Consider the following 18,983-nt stretch of genomic DNA (forward strand, 5'->3'; position numbering starts at 1 on the left):
AAGGTCTAGTCTGTCCTGTTGGCTTTCTCGCCACCATTTGAGCCGGGGGATAGACTTGGAAGTTCCTTAGTGGATGGTGGTAACTACTGATGCCAGCCTTTCCGGTTGGAGAGCAGTCTGCCAGTTCCAATCAGACCAAGGTCAGTGGACATCAGAGGAAGCATCATGGTCCATCAGTTGTCTCGAGACGAGTGTGGTTCTTACCTCTTTTGCGCAACCTTCCGGTAAGGGTTCTATCAGACAATACGATGACAGTGGCTTACATCAACCGCTAAGGGGGGACCAAGAGTCTAGCAGTGGCTCAGGAGGCAGAGATGCTCATATATTGGGCTGAGCAGCATCTGTCATTGAAAGCAACCTCCCACAATGCGGGGTCCGACAATGTGCAGGCTGACTTTCTCAGCCGGCGGCAGATGGATCCTGGAGAATGGGAAATCTTGGAAGAAGCAATGCGTCTCATTACCTGCAGATAGGGTGTTGCTTATATGGATCTAATGGCAACTCAGAGGAATGCTAAGGCTCCTCTGTTTTTCAGTCGCAGGAGAGAGCGAGGAGCAGAAGGGGTCGATGCCCTAGTTCTTCCTTGGCCAAGCGACATTCTGATCTATGTGTGATTAATTATTGTTACAATTTTTGAAAGATGTTCTTTTGGCTAAAATAGCCTTTTTCACCTCACTTTTTAATCATGCTAGCAGTCATTTGGCCTTCTTTCCACTTTTTTTTAATGCTTGGAATGTATTTGGACTGGGCTTTCAAGATGGTACTTTTAAACAACAATCATGTCTGATGTAAACTCTTAATCTACTAAGCTGCACCTTTTTTTTTTTTTTACTTAATGTCCTCCCTCCAATCATTAAATCAAATTTGCTCGCACTATGATCACTGTTGCCGAGTGGTCCCACCACCACCAAACCCTGTGTTACACTAAAAATTAGGTCTAAAATGGCTCCTCCTCTTGTTAGTTCCCGGATCACCTGCTCCCTGAAATAGTCATTTATTTCCTGTAGAAACATTATCTCCCTAGTATGTCCTGATGATATATTTATCCAGTCAATATTGGGGTAATTGAAATCTCCCGTTATTACTGCACTGCCGAATGTTAGCTTCCCTAATATTTGTTGGCATTTTTTCGTCCATCGGTTCAGTTAAGAACATAAGAACATGCCATACTGGGTCAGACCAAGGGTCCATCAAGCCCAGCATCCTGTTTCCAACAGTGGCCAATCCAGGCCATAAGAATCTGGCAAGTACCCAAAAACTAAATCTATCCCATGTTACCGTTGCTAGTAATAGCAGTGGCTAATTTCTATATACCCCCTCTGCTATACCCTATTTCTATATACCCCCTCTGCTATACCCTTCTCCATCACATATGCATTTTCTACTCATAATGGGGTAGATTTTAAAAGCCCTGTGCGCCGGCGGCCTATTTTGCATAGGCCGCCGGCGCGCACGTAAGTCCTGGTGCTTGCTAAAATGGGCGGTCCGGGGGGCGTGTCTGCGGTCCGGGGGCGTGTCCGGGGGGCTTGATTGCGGTCCGGGGGCGGGGCCTGGCCAGCCGGCGCGCGCAAGTTACGCCAGCGGCAGGCGTAACTCCATCGAACAAAGTGGGGGGGGGGGGGATTTAGGTAGGGCCGGGGGGAAATGGGGAAGTACCTAAATGGGGAAGTACTTTGAGGAAATGGGGAAGTACCTAGAGGAAGAACTAAATGGATGGGAAAATGAGAGAGATGTGGATCAACAGTGGACCAATCTAAAAGGAGCAATCGCCAAGGCAACTGCTCTATATGTTAGAAATGTAAAGAAAAGCAAAAGAAAAATGAAACCTATCTGGTTCTCAAAGGAGGTGGCTGACAAAATTAAAGCTAAAAGAACTGCAATCAAGAAATACAAAAGATCCCAAAGGGAGGAGCACAAAGAAGAATATCTGATTCAACTGAGGGAGACTAAGAAATTAATCAAGTTGGCAAAAAGTCAAGCAGAAGAGAGGATTGCCAAGGAGATAAAATATGGTGACAAAACATTTTTCAGATACATCAGCGAAAAGAGAAAAGTCCAAAGTGGTATAGTGAAATTGAAAGGTGGAAATGATCAATGTGTGGAGGGAGACGAAGAAATGGCAGAAATATTAAACGAATACTTCAGCTCTGTGTTAACTAAAGAAGACCCTGGAGAAGGACCATCTCTACACAACAAGAAACTGGAGGGAAGCGGAACAGAGGAAAATCCATTTACAGTAGATAATGTATGGGAAGAGCTAAAGAATCTGAAAGTGGACAAAGCCATGGGGCCTGATGGGATTCATCCAAGGATACTGAGGGAGCTCAGAGATGTGCTGGCGGGACCGCTGTGCGACCTGTTCAATAGATCCCTAGAAACGGGAGTGGTGCCGAGTGATTGGAGAAGAGCGGTGGTGGTCCCTCTTCACAAGAGTGGGAACAGAGAGGAGGCTGGTAACTACAGACCAGTTAGCCTCACTTCAGTGGTGGGAAAAGTAATGGAGTCACTGTTGAAAGAGAGAATAGTGAACTATCTACAGTCCAGAGAATTGATGGACCAGAGGCAGCATGGATTCACCAGAGGAAGATCCTGTCAGACAAATCTGATTGACTTTTTTGACTGGGTAACCAAGGAATTGGATAGAGGAAGAGCACTCGATATCATATACTTGGATTTCAGCAAAGCTTTTGATACGGTTCCGCACAGGAGACTGGTGAATAAAACGAGAAGCTTGGGAGTGAGTGCCGAGGTGGTGACCTGGATTGCAAATTGGTTGACGGACAGAAGACAACGTGTGATGGTAAATGGAACCTTCTCTGAAGAGAGAGCGGTTTTAAGTGGTGTACCGCAAGGATCGGTGTTGGGACCGGTCCTGTTCAATATCTTTGTGAGCGACATTGCGGACGGGATAGAAGGTAAGGTTTGTCTTTTTGCGGATGACACTAAGATCTGCAACAGAGTGGACACGCCGGAAGGAGTGGAGAGAATGAGACGGGATCTAAGGAAACTGGAAGAGTGGTCGAAGATATGGCAGCTGAGATTCAATGCCAAGAAGTGCAAACCCATGCATATGGGGAGTGGAAATCCGAATGAACTGTATTCGATGGGGGGGGAAAGGCTGATGTGCACGGAGCAGGAGAGGGACCTTGGGGTGATGGTGTCTAATGATCTGAAGTCGGCGAAACAATGCGACAAGGCGATAGCTAAAGCCAGAAGAATGCTGGGCTGCATAGAGAGAGGAATATCGAGTAAGAAAAGGGAAGTGATTATTCCCTTGTACAGGTCCTTGGTGAGGCCTCACCTGGAGTACTGTGTTCAGTTCTGGAGACCGTACCTTCAAAAAGACAAAGACAAGATGGAGGCGGTACAGAGAAGGGCGACCAGGAAGGTGGAGGATCTTCATCGGATGACGTACGAGGAGAGATTGAAGAATCTAAATATGTACACCCTGGAGGAAAGGAGGAGCAGAGGTGATATGATACAGACTTTCAGATACTTGAAAGGTGTTAATGATCAAAAGACAACGACAAACCTTTTCCGAAGGAAAAAAATCAGCAGAACCAGGGGTCACGATTTGAAGCTCCAGGGAGGAAGATTCAGAACCAATGTCAGGAAGTATTTCTTCACGGAGAGGGTGGTGGATGCCTGGAATGCCCTTCCGGAGGATGTGGTGAAGACCAGAACTGTGAAGGACTTCAAAGGGGCGTGGGATAAACACTGTGGATCCATAAAGTCAAGAGGCTGCCAATGAAGAGTGGGTGACTTGCCAGAATGATGGCTACTGCCTGGAGTCAATACCCTTATTAAATAAACATACACAGGCTTACGGTGACTCCAACATCGCTCTAAGCTTCAACAGCAAGAGGAAATGTGGAAAAAAGGATTCACACTCACAAAGAGGGGAGTAGCTGGCTTGTTACGGCGGTTACTACCCCAAATCAAATAAGCCTGATACTTCACTTTCAATGCATATACAGCAAAGTTCTCTGATTCAACGGCAGGGGAGAAGAAAAACTGATACTTCACACATCCAGCAGAGCTCTCTGCTTCAACGGCAGGGGAGAAGAAAAGAGGGTTCGCACTCACAAAGCGGGGAGTAGCTGGCTTGTTACGGCGGTTACTACCCCAAACCAAATGTGCCTGATACTTCACTTTCGATGCACATCCAGCATGGCTCTCTGCTTCAACGGCATGGGAGAAGACTTATACGTCACACATATCCAGCATAGCTCCCTGCTTCAACGGCAGGGGAGAAGAAAAACAATCAATAAGGGCTAATAACATAGTCTGGGTAAAACAAATAAGCATGGGTGCAGCTTGCTTATTGCGGCGGCTACTACCCCTAACGAATCAAGCTAGATATTTCACTTGGATGCAGCTCCATCACTGCTCTCTACATTAAAGGTGGGGGTGGAAGGGAAATAGAACCAAGAGCTAAGAGAAACAGATAAGTATGGGAGAAGAAATGAGGGAAGCTTGCTGGGCAGACTGGATGGGCCATTTGGTCTTCTTCTGCCGTCATTTCTATGTTTCTATGTTTCTATGTTAGATAGGGGAAGGGAGGGAAAGGTGAGGGGGGACAATAAAAAGTTCCCTCCGAGGCCGCTCCAATTTCGGAACGGTCTTGGAGGGAACGGAGGCAGGCTGCGCAGCTCAGCGCGCGCAGGCTGCCGATTTTGCGCTGCCTTGCACGCGCCAACCCCGGATTTTAAAAGATACGCACGGCTATGCGCGTATCTTTTAAAATCCAGCGTGCTTTTGTTCTCGCCGGTTGCTGGGAAGACTTGCTGGACCACTTAGGTCTTTTTCTGCCATCATTTGCTATATTACTATGTGTTTGCCATCCGTTGAAACAGAAAGCAGCAGTGCCGGGACCTGGACCCTCAATGTGTTATGGAAAATGTGTGGCATCGATGTACACATGGACCCTAATATTGGGAAGAGGCTGAATGCTCTGGGGAACACTCTTACTGCCCTGACGGGAGAGGAAGATGTCGATGACATAGCAGACCTGAACTCTGTAAACATGAATGACCTGTCAGATGAGGACGAGGTTGATAGCATGTCTCCCACTGTACACATGGTAAGCACAGGAAGCGGACATGCCCCACCTTTCATGTTCTTATGGGGAGGTTTTATAGTTCATAGTAAGCCTTTGGTGTGCTACTACAGACTCATCATTCATGTAGAATACATACTGAGTCTGGTAAAACTGAAGAATATTAAAATAGAGAAATTAAACTGCCAATCTCTCCCCCTTCCATATCCCCTGTTCATTCCTTTTCATGGTAGAGGAACCACATTTAGCAAAGATCTGTAACTGTGCACTTAGCTTGCAACAGGCTTAAAGGTTGCTGTAAATGTAAGTGGTCATTTATTACCTCTGTGTGTGCTGCCAGTCTGAACAGGAATCAGCAGGAGGGAGTGTTAGGTGTGTGGCTGTGCATGGAAAGGTGCTCTGATTTATATGTTAAATTATGCTGGAGGGAAGCTGCCATAATGCCTGGATAATATTCATAGACAAATCTTGTTGGAGGATTGGGCGTGTCAATAGCAGGAGCCTTTTTTATTAATATTTTAATCTCTGACAGTGGCTCCCAAATCTGTCCTGTTGATCCCACAGCCCCCTCAGGTTTTCAGGGTATCCACAATGAATACGCATGAGATAATTTTGCATCTACTGTGTCTTCATCTCATGCTTTCTTAGCATTCTGACAGGTGGATCCAAAACAAGAGGGTAATGCAGTTCTACCAGCAGATGGAGACGGGACCAAAGCTGACATCACGGTATTATACACCCCTGCAGTGACAGCCTGCCAGCAGATGGTGGACATGCATCTCTTTTTCAAAGGAGGTTTATTCGCCCCGCTGTCTTGTGGTGCTACCTTATGGTCCCTCCCTCAGTCAAGAATTCCTGAGGTGATATCTTTGGATCTCTCCCTCAGATGTGTGCCTTGGTCCGTTAGCTGGTTTTTCAGATGGCGTGGTCTTAGCTGTAAAAAAACAAAAGATGAAAGGCAAGCGGGTGCAGGAAGCCGAACACGGTGGTGAAGGTCCTTGCCCTCTTCCCCACCCCCTGCAGCTGAAGAACAACCTTGTACTCAGCTGGGATGGGCTGAGCTCAGGTAAAGAATAATTTAAAAAAAAAAAAAAAGGAGAGAGGAAGGTGTGTTCAGTAGGGATTCCTCTTTCCCCCGGTCTTCGTGCTCGGCGCACCAATCCGACGTTCGTTCCCGTCTTCGGGGGAGCTTAGGGAATGTGGCCAGCTTGGTGGGTTTAGCAGCTTCTTTGGTAGGCCCCGCTCTCACGCTTGTCTTGTTCGCCACATGGTAGGCCGTAGCACCGTTTGCACGCATTTTCCTGTGCATAAGACTGCCCTCTTTAGTTGCGTTGGTTTTTACTTGTGCGTTCGGTTGTGTGCCTGGTTGGGCACATGGGAGTGCCTCCTAGGGCACTCAGTTGTGTGCGCTCATACATGCACGCACTTATTTTTGTGCATTTTCTAAAGCGTCCTGGGGGAGTTCAGTTTGTGTGTGTGTCTGATTTTTGAGCACCTAAATTTTGGGTGCCTGGTTTTTGCAGTACGAACACAGCTGAGCGCACTCTTGTCAGACACCTGTTGGGGCGTATTGACAAATTGATGGAGCCCATAGCAAAGAAGCCTAAGTGCCTTGCCCTTTGTGTTGCTTGTCGTATTCGAGCAAACCAGCCTGGCGCTCCCTCTAACTTGGGTCAGTGCTGTTTAGAGGCTCAGGGAGAATTGCCTCTGTCTGATTTTACTAAGCCTGGTGCGGGAATGGGAAAAAAGCTGCCAGCGGTGTTGCCTGATTTTGGGGCTCCCCTAACTGAGAGGAAGGTAGTTCAGTGGGCACAGGTCCAATGCCCCCCTGGTTTTGGCAGTCTTTTCTTCAGGCGTGATCCTCGGTCCCTCATGCCTGGTGCTGCAGGTAAGCGTCAGAGGACACCTAGATCCTGCTGCAGGTCTCCCCATATGGCACAGATGATGAAACCGATCCTCACTCCCTGGAGGATGGGGAAATTCCTCCGGGATTGGAGCCGTTTTTCTATGTTGGTTTCTTTCATAGAGATGAGTTACCGGCTCTGATTTCCCAGACATTGAAGGTGCTGGGATTACTGGGGGCTGACTCCATGTCTGAGCCAAAGAAAGATCCTATTTTGATTTCTTTACATAAAGCCTCTTATTTCTTCCCCATTATGGAGAGGCATTTCAAGAACTGATTGATACAGAAGCTAATTATAAAGGAGGATGAGCCTTGGAAGGACTGTACCACTGGATCCAGTTGCAAGAGAGCAATTGCGCTTTCTGAAGGTGGATGCGCTTGTGTGTGCCATTACAAAACGGATGAAAATCTCCATAGAACGGGGAATAGCTTTGAAGGATGCACAGGATAAGAGAATTGAGGCTATACTTAAGCAGGCTTTTGAAGCAATGGTAATGAATTTGCAGATAGCTTCTTGTTGTGCCCTGGTGGCTAGATCTTGTTTACTTCTCTCTCAGGAGGTCGATGATTCTAGTGTGAATTCTAGGGCGGTGAGGGAAGCAGCAGCCGCCTTTTTGGCAGATGTGGGCTGCGATTTGGGGCACATGTCTGCCAGAGGGGTGGCTTCGGTAATAGCGACCAGGCGTCAGCTATGGCTGAGAAATTAGTCGGCTGATACAACCTCAAAGTCTAACATTACAAAGTTGCCTTTTAAAGGCTCGCTCTTGTTTGGGTGCAAGCTGGAGAAAATGGCCAGTAAGTGGGGTGAATCCCCAGTTACCAGAAGATAAGAAACAGATGTTGTGCTTCTTTAGCACGAGAGGTCGTACTAGGGGCTTCAGACTTTTCTATCCTACAGAGGAGCTGCCTTTCAGAGAGCTCAACCTTTGGGTAGATCTCAGTCCTTTCATCTCAGGCAGCCCAGATGGGATGTAGGCTCAGGTAGTGGAGCCCCCCAAGCCTCCCAATGAAGGTGTGCCAACCCACCCCAGGATCAAGAGATAGGGGGTCGCCTCTTTGGAGTTTTGTTTTGTTTTTTTATCGGAGGTGGGTCAAGATCACGTTAGACCAGTGGGTTCTGGAGGTGATAAGAGATGGCTATGCGCTAGAGTTTCACAGTGTTCCTCTGGACATTTTTATGGTGTCTCCCTACAGCTCTCCGCAGAAAAGACGGGCAGTGGAGTGTATGTTGTCAAGACTCCTCAGCCTGCGGACTGTGGTTCCATTGCCCACGTCTCAAGAAAATACGGGCTGATAATCCATTAATTTTGTTGTACCCAATAAGGAGGGCTCTTTTTGCCGCGTCCTAGATCTCAAGGGGGTCAGGCATCATTTGCGGGTGACTCGTTTTTGTATGGAAACTTTGCACTCAGTGATGATAGCTGTTACGATTCCCCCTGTAGCTGTGCCACAGGAGGCCTCTCACCTTTTCTCTGGAGGCTGCACCAAAGCCGGAGCCTTGCCTGGACAGTCTATCCCGGTTTTGCTCCATGGCCTGGGAGGCCTTCGTTGCCATCTGGACCTGCCTGAGGCCTGCTCTGCTTCCTCCTGGACTCTCTGGTTTGGGCCTCGCCCTGTCTTCCTAAGGGGCCAGCCCGCAGCTCTTCTCTCTAGTTATAGGGCCAGCCAGGTGTGGCCCATCTAAACTCTTCCAAGAGAGTTGCCTGCTTCCTGCACTATAAAAGGACTTTTCTTTCAGTTCTGCTTGGCCTTGCATTGGAGTTACTTGCTCCTGGATGTTTTGCCTTCCAGCGCTCCATCAGGCCTTTGTTCTTTGTTGGAGCTCCATGTCTTGTCTTGATGTCCGTTGCCTGTTCCTGATGTTTGTGATCCAGTCCTGATGTTCCTCGCCTGTTCCTGATGTCCTGTACCACAGGTTCCTCGTTGCCTCCTTTCTGGCATGCCATGTTGTGGTCCATGACCAGCCCATGGGTAGTGGCTGTGTAGGACGCTCATGGTACAAGGCCATCTTCACCTGCGCAAGTACAAGCCTCCGGAAGACTTCCGCTTCAGTCCTGAGTTGTCTTAGAATCCTTGCTTGCTTCCGTCAGTCCCAGTCTTAGGAGTTACTTGCACTGCGTCCGTCCATGCCAAAGACTCTGAATGAACCTGTGCCATTCCAGCGTGGTCCGCTGTGTAGGGTGCGCCTTAGTACAGGCTTCTACCGAATCTTCGCCATGTTCCAGCTTCAGTTATTCCACACTTTGTCTAGAGCCTGCTTCGCATGCAAGCATGGTCCGTGACCAGCCCATGGGTAGTGGCTGTGTAGGGCGCGCTGCGTCGCAGTCTCAACCCAGTCCTTGATCCTGCTTCTGAATACCTTGCTGCAGTCTTCCTGAGTCTTCGTCTGTGCACCCAAGTACCTCGTTCCTGAGTCTAAGTCTAAAGTCTCTATGTTTCAGAGCCTCCGTCTGCCCTCATCCTCAGTCCGGCCTGCTGCTTCTTGCCGATACCTTGTGGCAGGTCCGAAAGGGCTGGGAACGGTTGGAGGACTGTTCAATAACCAACACCATTGTGTTGGCTCCAGAAGCATGCAGGTCCGGCAGAGGGTCAGACCGTCCATCTCCACCCATGCTGGGACATGCCTCACCAACCCTTGGTGCTGCCTTGGAGTTCTCTGGGGTCGTGCTGAGGCCCAAGGGCACACAATCCCCTCAAGACGGGATCGCTCTCCTAGCGCTCCCCCTCTTCCCTAACAATATCAGTACAGTCGGGGGAGTTTCTGATGTCTCTGGACTTATCTGAGGCGTACCTTCATATTCCCATCCAGCCAGAGCTCCAACAACTTCTGTGTCTTGTGGTTTTGGGGTGTCATCAGTTTTGAGTGCTACCTTTTGGTTTGGCCACCACGCCCAGAACTTTTTCCAAGGTTATGGTGGAGGTGGCAGCAGAACTGAGAGAGGATGGGATTCTGGTTTACACAACCTTAGACAACTGGCTGATGTGGGCCAGGAGTCTGGAAGAGAGCCTTTGGGTCTTGCACAAGGTGATCTGCTTGTTGCAGCAGCTAGGTTGGGTGGTGAACCTGGCCAAGAGCAATCTTCAGCCATCACAGTCACTGTAATATCTCGGTGTTCGGTTCAACACAAAGCAGGACAGGGTTTTGCTGCTGGGTAGCCGTATTCAGAAGCTGATGGCGCAGGTGCGTCTATTGACGAATACGATATGGCTGATAGTGTGGTCTTATCTACAAGTACTCAAATTGATGGCAGCAACACTAGAGATGGTGCCATGGGGTGAGGGCGCATATGCGTCCTCTTCAGTACACTCTGCTGTCTCGTTGGAGCCCACAGTCTCAGAACTATTAGATTTGGTACCACCAATCAATGGAGGTCTGCATACACCTGCAATGGTGGTTGCAAGTGGATCATCTAAGAAAGGGGGTTTCCCTAAGGTCACTGGACTGGCTAGTACTCATGATAGATGCAAGCTTCCAGGGTTTGGGAGCTCACTGTCAGAAGCTGACAATGCAAGGGCGCTAGAGTAGAGAAGAGTCCCTCCAGAACATCAGTCGGCTGGAAACCCGTGCCATCCAGCTGGCATGCTTGCGATTTGGCAACCGATTTCAGGGTTGAGCAATCCGGATAATGCGATGACAGTGGCTTACCTCAATCTCCAGGAAGGAACCAAGAGCCAGCATGTGTCGCAGGAAATAGCCAAACTTATGGAATGGGTAGAAGTGCATCTTCAGCAGATCTTGGCCTCACACTTTGTGGGGAAAAGACAATGTAAGAGCCGACTTTCTCAGCAGACAAAGTCTGGACCCAGGAGAAAGGGAATTGTTAAATAATGCATTCCAGCTCATAGTGGATTGCTGGGGCCTTCCATTTCTGGACCTGCTGGTGACTTCTCGTAATGTGAAGGTTCCTCGCTTCTTCAGTCACAGGAGAGATCAAAAGTCCTTGGGCTTCAATGCCCTTGTGCAGGAGTGGCCAGAGGTCAAGCTACTGTATGCCTTTCCCCTGTGGTCATGTTGGGCAGAATGATTTGGAGGATCGAGAGTCACACTGGGATGGTGCTTCTGGTGGCACCAGATTGACCCAGAAGACCGTGGTATGCAGATTTGCAAAAGCTCCTGGTGGATTCTCCTCTCCAGTTTCCGGCTCACAGGAATCTGCTTTGGCATGGGCCTGTTCTTTATGAAGATCCGACTCGATTTTGTCTTGCGGTGTGGCCCTTGAGAGGGCTTGATTGCTGAAGCATGGATATTCTGCTGCGGTGGTTGCCACCTTGCTTCGAGCAAGAAAGTTCTGTACTTTCTTAGCCTATGTGCAGGTTTGGCGAGTGTTTGAGGCTTGGTTTGAAGATCAAGGGGTTCCTCTCCATTCGGTTAAGATCCTGCTCATTTTGGAATTTTTGCAGGATGGATGAGCAAAGGGTTGGCCCTTTAATAAAGGTACAGGTGGCAGCTTTTGCCTGTTTCCAAGGTCAGGTGAATGGTGGACCCTTTTCCGCTCATCCAGGTGTAGCCCATTTCTTAAAACGAGTGAAGCATCTTCGTCCTGCCTTGCAGATTCCGGTGCCTTTGTGGAGTCTTAATCTAGTTTTGGATTTTTTGGCGGGTCCCACTTTTCGACCGATGCAGTAACCTTGAGGTTACTGACCTTGAAAGGGGTGTTTCTTGTGGCAATTTGTTTGGCGCATAGGGTTTCTGAGCTGCAGGCTTTGTCTTGCTGGGAGCCCTTTCTACGGGAGATTCTGGGGGCAGAACAGCTGCAAGCTGTTCCTTTGTTTTGCCAAAGAGGTTTCGGATTTTCACTTGAATCAGTCAATTTCCCTGCCGTCTCTAGACAGGGAAAGAGATGCAGAGGAATATCACCTCTTACGGCCCTTGGATGTCAAGAGGCATATCTTGAGGTATTTAGAGGTTTCTAAATTTCTCAGGAAGACGGATCGCCTGATTGTTCTCCATGGGGGGGGAGTAAACAGGGTGAACCAGCGTTGTGGGCTACGATAGCCGGCTGGATTAAGAAAGCAGTCACAGCTGCGCATATCAGGTTAGTGCTCATTCCACTAGGGCTCAGGCAGTGTCATGGGTGAAGGTTAGATTGTTGTCTCCCGCGCCACAGTCCTCCTTCCACACCTTTTCCAGGCATTACCGCCTAGATGTGCAGGCCTGGGAGGACACAACCTGTGCGCATGCAGTGTTGATTGGACCACAGGCAGCCTCCTGCCCTGTTCGGGGAGTAGCTTTGGTGCATCCCAGTGGTTTTGGATCCACCTGTCCGTACGCTAAGAAAGGAGAAATTGCTACTTACCTGATAATTTCCTTTTCTTTAATAAGGACCCGTGGATTCACTTTCCCTCCCTTGGCTGCTGGATGGTTGTGATATTGTCCTCCTATGTGGCTGCAGGTTCCACAGGTTACTGGTAAGTGTTACTCCAGTCCCTAGACTAGTATTACACTTTGTCTGAGCTCAGTATTTCCATGTTGGGTGAGTGCCGGAATGGTTATCTGTTAATAATCAAGTTTTTTTAGTTTGTCCAGTTGGCTTTTGTAGAGAATACTGGCAGGCTGATATCACTGTAGGGGGGTATATATATCAACTGTGGTGTCAGCTTTGCTCTGTCTCCATCTGCTGGTAGATCTACCTGTCCTTATTAAAGAAAAGGAAATTATCAGGTAAGTAGTCATTTCTCCATACTCACTGTGAATATCCTGAAATCCTGGCTGGCTGTGGGGTCACCAGGACTAGGTCTGGAAGCTCCTGTCCTGGTTTTGGGAAAAACATCACAGCACTACAGGCAAACAGCCCTGCATGATTCTGGCCCTTGGAAGTGGAGGGCGTGCATTGATTTGGAACATGAATGATACTGACTAAGGGGAGAACAACATTCTCTCTGGGGAAATCTTGTTTGGTGCTAATGGGGCAGTCAAAACCTGCCACTACTTTTAATGCACCAGATGTTGACGTAAAATAACTATTGGATATTTTGTTTTTAAAGCGTTACGATTGATATGCAGAAGTGTTGTAATTGTCCTTGGAAAAACAAACCATTTCCTTACAGCATTAATCCTCCTGTTCACCATCTAGAGTACAGATGACGGGTCAGTAAATGGAGACGGCTGCAAGTTAACCCTTGGGCAGCGACTAGTAAACCACCTGCTGGGGCTGAAGCCCAAGTTCCAGCGTTATTCTGTGCCCGCAGAGTATCTTTCTGGCTCAGAGATCTTCGATCCCTCTCACTCTGTCAGGTCACACCTGCCAGCAAGCAGGTCTCGCTCCTGGGCAAATGTATGTAACTGCTCCCCTAAGCCACGCAAGCCAGCTTACTTACCAGTTTCTGAAGAAATCAGCTACTCATTCCTTTGCTAAAACAGAGGTTGATTTGATTTTTGCATGCCTTCTTCTGGTGCTGGGGACTGCATCTTTTTCTGATGTACAGCACTTTGATATGTATGAAGCATTGGATGACTCTTTTTTTTTTTTTTTTTTTTTTAATATAGGAGACTGTTGATTATCGGCGTCAGGGAACACAAGGCAGTCAAACTAACGACCAGAGAGGCCGAAAATTTGTGAAGCGCTTAGTAGACATTAGAGAATTGAATGAACAGGCAAAAGTGATTGATGATTTAAAGTAAGTATATGAAAACCCTGCCTGTAATTTACTGAAGGGGGTCTATTTTGGCTCTCCATCAGTGAGGAACATTGTTCTGACATCATTCATTCCCCACTTCTTGGAGCAGAGCTGCTTCACTAACCGGTGACTCGAGGATACCCAAAAGTGCTCCTGATTGGCTATGCCCCCTTTTTGATGCTAACTTGAGCAGGAACAATCTCTCTTAAATTATCGTCCCTTGTTTATGTTGCCTGGCACATAAATCTCATCATAAACATGGCCAGAAAATTTGGCAAGTTGAAGGTCTCAGCCTAGGACTTATTCTAGAGGCCTTTGGCCCGCTATGCTTGATGGGTTTGAGTGCTTTTAAGGAGAGATGCACATGTATGAATGCTCCAACAATGAATATTTGATTGGAAAGCAGTTAAAAAATGTTGTGCTTTTTTCTTTTGCACCGTGGTGATGATCGATGGGTTAAAGGGGTAGATGATCGAGGGGTTAAAGGGGCACTTACAGAAGATAAGGCCATCGCGGAAAGATTAAATGATTTCTTTGCTTCGGTGTTTACTGAAGAGGATGTTGGGGAGGTACCCGTAATGGAGAAGGTTTTCATGGGTAATGATTCAGATGGACTGAATCAAATCACGGTGAACCTAGATGATGTGGTAGGCCTGATTGACAAACTGAAGAGTAGTAAATCACCTGGACCGGATGGTATACACCCCAGAGTTCTGAAGGAAATAAAAAATGAAATTTCAGACCTATTAGTAAAAATTTGTAACTTATCATTAAAATCATCCATTGTACCTAAAGACTGGAGGATAGCAAATGTAACCCCAATATTTAAAAAGGGCTCCAGGGGCGTTCCGGGAAACTACAGACCGGTTAGCCTGACTTCAGTGCCAGGAAAAATAGTGGAAAGTGTTCTAAACATCAAAATCACAGAACATATAGAAAGACATGGTTTAATGGAACAAAGTCAGCATGGCTTTACCCAGGGCAAGTCTTGCCTCACAAATCTGCTTCACTTTTTTGAAGGAGTTAATAAACATGTGGATAAAGGTGAATCGGTAGATGTAGTATACTTGGATTTTCAGAAGGCGTTTGACAAAGTTCCTCATGAGAGGCTTCTAGGAAAAGTAAAAAGTCATGGGATAGGTGGTGATGTCCTTTCGTGGATTGCAAACTGGCTAAAGACAGGAAACAGAGAGTAGGATTAAATGGGCAATTTTCTCAGTGGAAGGGAGTGGGCAGTGGAGTGCCTCAGGGATCTGTATTGGGACCCTTACTGTTCAATATATTTATAAATGATCTGGAAAGAAATACGACGAGTGAGATAATCAAATTTGCAGATGACACAAAATTGTTCAGAGTAGTTAAATCACAAGCAGATTGTGATAAATTGCAGGAAGACCTTGTGAGACTGGAAAATTGGGCATCCAAATGGCAGATGCAATTTAATGTGGATAAGTGCAAGGTGATGCATATAGGGAAAAATAACCCATGCTATAATTACACAATGTTGGGTTCCATATTAGGTGCTACAACCCAAGAAAGAGATCTAGGTGTCATAGTGGATAACACACTGAAATCGTCGGTGCAGTGTGCTGCGGCAGTCAAAAAAGCAAACAGAATGTTGGGAATTATTAGAAAAGGAATGATGAATAAAACGGAAAATGTCATAATGCCTCTGTATCGCTCCATGGTGAGACCGCACCTTGAATACTGTGTACAATTCTGGTCGCCGCATCTCAAAAAAGATATAATTGCGATGGAGAAGGTACAGAGAAGGGCTACCAAAATGATAAAGGGAATGGAACAACTCCCCTATGAGGAAAGACTAAAGAGGTTAGGACTTTTCAGCTTGGAGAAGAGACGACTGAGGGGGGATATGATAGAGGTGTTTAAAATCATGAGAGGTCTAGAACGGGTAGATGTGAATCGGTTATTTACTCTTTCGGATAGTAGAAAGACTAGGGGGCACTCCATGAAGTTAGCATGGGGCACATTTAAAACTAATCGGAGAAAGTTCTTTTTTACTCAACGCACAATTAAACTCTGGAATTTGTTGCCAGAGAATGTGGTTCGTGCAGTTAGTATAGCTGTGTTTAAAAAAGGATTGGATAAGTTCTTGGAGGAGAAGTCCATTACCTGCTATTAAGTTCACTTAGAGAATAGCCACTGCCATTAGCAATGGTTACATGGAATAGACTTAGTTTTTGGGTACTTGCCAGGTTCTTATGGCCTGGATTGGCCACTGTTGGAAACAGGATGCTGGGCTTGATGGACCCTTGGTCTGACCCAGTATGGCATGTTCTTATTTTCTTATGTTCTTATGTGGCATTCTCCTGGGACATGAAGAATCCTTTTCTCACTGTGATAGCAGATCAGGACTGTGAGGCCCATCTTCTCTGCCCAATCTGCTTTCTTTTGCTGTGATGTGTAAACCACAGTTAAGTTCTAGCTTTTCCTTCACTTTTTCACTACTAAGGATCCCTCTCTACTTAGCATTTGTTTATTTTGATTGACTGCAGTTCCATTTAAATCATCAAGAAAATGGAGGGCATACTTCCTCTGTGCAAGTCATTGGTGAGACCTTGTCTGGAATATTGTGTCCAGTTTTGGAGACATTACACCTCTGAAAGGATACAGACAGAACATGACAGCAGATAAAGACCATAAGGCCCATGCAGGCTGCCCACTTTCATTTCTGGAGCCTTGCCCCTCATTTCTTTGCATCTAGGGATCCTCTGTGCTTCTCCTGGACTTTCTTGAATTCTGATACTACAGGGATTGAGAAATCCCCGGTGCAAGGTCACCCTGGTGCCCGTCATTGCCGAGGCCTGCTCGTTCCCTGTTGGTCTGTACTACCTGGCTCTTTCGGTGAGTTTGAGCCACGCGATGCCAAAACCCCTGTGCTGGTCCCTCAGTCTGGCGAGACCCCCAAGATGAGCCCTGGAATTTGGGCCCTGCATGGTGGCAGCTGTGGCAGTGGCAGAGTTAGCCAGAGCCAGCAAGGTGAGGGGGAGGGCTAACTGGCTGGAGTCTGGGCATGGTGGCCGACTTAAGCCAGCTGGGAGGGAGTGTGACTGCGGCTAGCTAGCTGGCTCGGGGGGGTGAGGAAGGAGGGGGGGGGTGAGGGCTGAGTGTTGGATTCAGACTGTTGGGGATGAGGGTGGGGAGTTGAGAGAGAGACTGGGTAGGGACAGGATGGAGGGGGGGGGAGGGGGGGAGATTGATGGGCACCGGCACACTGGTGACAGCATTCTTGTGGGGAGGGGGGAGGGTGGAAGGCAGCCTGGTTTACTAAGTTTTTTTCCCCCTAGAGACAGAATTAGAATACACTTTCATGAATCAGGGGTGTCCCAATATTAGCCCTCCGCTTGATCTTCAGCCACGGTGGGAATGGCAGGGAGCCCCTGACTCCTAGATGCAAGGCTTGTGATACTGTTCCTGTGCGCCTCATCCATCCACCACGCTTTCTGTGAATGTTGCCTAAGTATATTCCCTTGGAGCCACATAAGGTGACTCTTCTGAAAAGGTTTGCGTTCTGTGCATTATTAATTCTTTTGTTATGTTTGAATGTCTCTGTCCTCTACCCCCGCACTCTCTCCTCTCCTCCTGTGGTATACATATTAAGGTCCTTAAAAATCTCATCTCAAATAGCCTTTGGTGCAGACCCTGCTCCATTTTGGTAGCCTTTTGTCTGGACCACCTCCACCCTTTTTATCTGCTTTTGGAGGTACAGCCCTCAGAGACAGACAGTATTGTAGGTGAGGTCTCACTAAGGACCTGTATGGAGGCACTATCACATTTTTCGTATTCGGTTGGCTATTTCTCTCCCTAGGTATCCTACCATCCCCATGGGTCTGGCCACTGTCTTGTTGCACTGTTTTGCAGGCAAGATGACCTCTAAGTTTCTTGCCCGCCATAAAATATTGCTCCCATGGACTTCTGCTCCCCAAATGCATACAGGGAATGTTAACTGCCAATCACTCACCCGTGAGTTTTCGTCCATCACTTCTCCTTCTGTCTGCCCCCTCGTGGATGCACACTCTCCTGCAGATCTTGGTGTTCTCTGCAAAAAGAGAAACCTTTTCCTTGTAACCCGTCCACAATACGAGTCACAAAGTTATTGAACAGAACCGGCCCCAGGACTGATCCCCCGAGGCACTGCACTAGTCCATTTCCTACCACCTCTGTTGTCTGTCACTCAACCAGTTTATAATTCAGTCCCCCCTCCCTGGGATGCACCCCCAAGATGAGCAGCATTTTCATAAGCCGCCTATTTGGGAGATTATCAAAAGCTTTGGTGAAATCCAAGTAATCTACCTCCAGTGCACACCTCTGATGCAATCCTCCGCTCGCCCAAAAGATTGATGAACTATTTGTCTGATAAGGATTCACCTTTGTTGGTGCAAGAATTAGCTTCGCATCTCTACCCTGGTGTCGAAGGCAAACTAGGGACGTGAGGACGTGAAGCAGAAGCACAAGTGCATTGGGATGGAACTGTGTCATTGGTAAAGATGCTGAGCCTTGCAAATACCGTCCTTGGATATTTATTGATTTATTTTAGGAAGCTTGGAGCAAGCGAAGGGACCATAAATCAGGAGATTCAGCGCTACCAGCAGCTGGAGTCTGTCGCTGTTAATGACATCCGTCGAGACGTCCGTAAAAAACTGCGTCGCTCCAGCATGAGGGTAAGCGGTGCCAGTTGTTTGTTTTCCCCCCACCGTATGTGGATATAAAGTTACGATTTTGGGACAGACTTTACGATTTATTTATTTTTTATTTGTAGCAGCTTTCTTTACTTGTGTTGATGTTTATTCGCACTGTCTGAAATTAACGAGAGACTCCGAGTGATTCCAAGATGGAAGCTGAATATTCCCAGGCAGCCACCGCTGCATGAGTGTCCTCAGTCTATTTTTCTTCCTCTAGCGCCAATAACTGTTTTATTATTATAATTTATTGTCTGTGCTTGTTTGTGATTTTACTGTGAATGCTAATGACGTAAGCCGCATTGGTCAGCCATGGTTGGAGACTAGCGGGAATTATTTAAGTAACTTAATAAATAACTTTTGTTTCCGTAGGCGGCTTCTCTGAAGGACAAATGGGGACTCGGTTACAAACCCAGCTACAACCGATCCAAAAGCATCACAACTTCTGGAAGGCCTCCCTTAAAAAGAATGGAGAGGGCAAGGTAACAGTGTGTGTGCTGTGGGAAATATATTCACTTGGGATGATTAATGTTAGAATACAGAGAGGCCCGGGCACCGGCCCACAGAGCTTTACCCTTGTGTGCCTGTAATGGTTGTGGAGCAACAAGTACCACACCCGTGGTGGTGATTACAGTGGGCATGGTACCCAGTACCCATGGGACTAGGCTGATCTCTCTTGCCCCCTCCCTCCAGTCTCTTCCCA

General features: G+C 47.5%; 1 protein-coding gene across 1 annotated transcript in view; it reads left to right on the forward strand.

Annotated features, from left to right (window-relative positions):
* KIAA1109 (KIAA1109 ortholog) overlaps nucleotides 1-18,983 on the forward strand; it is a 590,259-nt gene that overhangs the window by 408,244 nt on the left and 163,032 nt on the right. The window contains 4 exon segments of the mRNA XM_029584454.1: nucleotides 4,857-5,083; nucleotides 13,450-13,580; nucleotides 18,139-18,262; nucleotides 18,653-18,762. Coding sequence (XP_029440314.1) covers nucleotides 4,857-5,083; nucleotides 13,450-13,580; nucleotides 18,139-18,262; nucleotides 18,653-18,762 — 592 coding nt within the window.

Source organism: Rhinatrema bivittatum, chromosome 1, assembly GCF_901001135.1.
Source record: "Rhinatrema bivittatum chromosome 1, aRhiBiv1.1, whole genome shotgun sequence".
Classification (NCBI taxonomy): Eukaryota; Metazoa; Chordata; class Amphibia; order Gymnophiona; family Rhinatrematidae; genus Rhinatrema; species Rhinatrema bivittatum.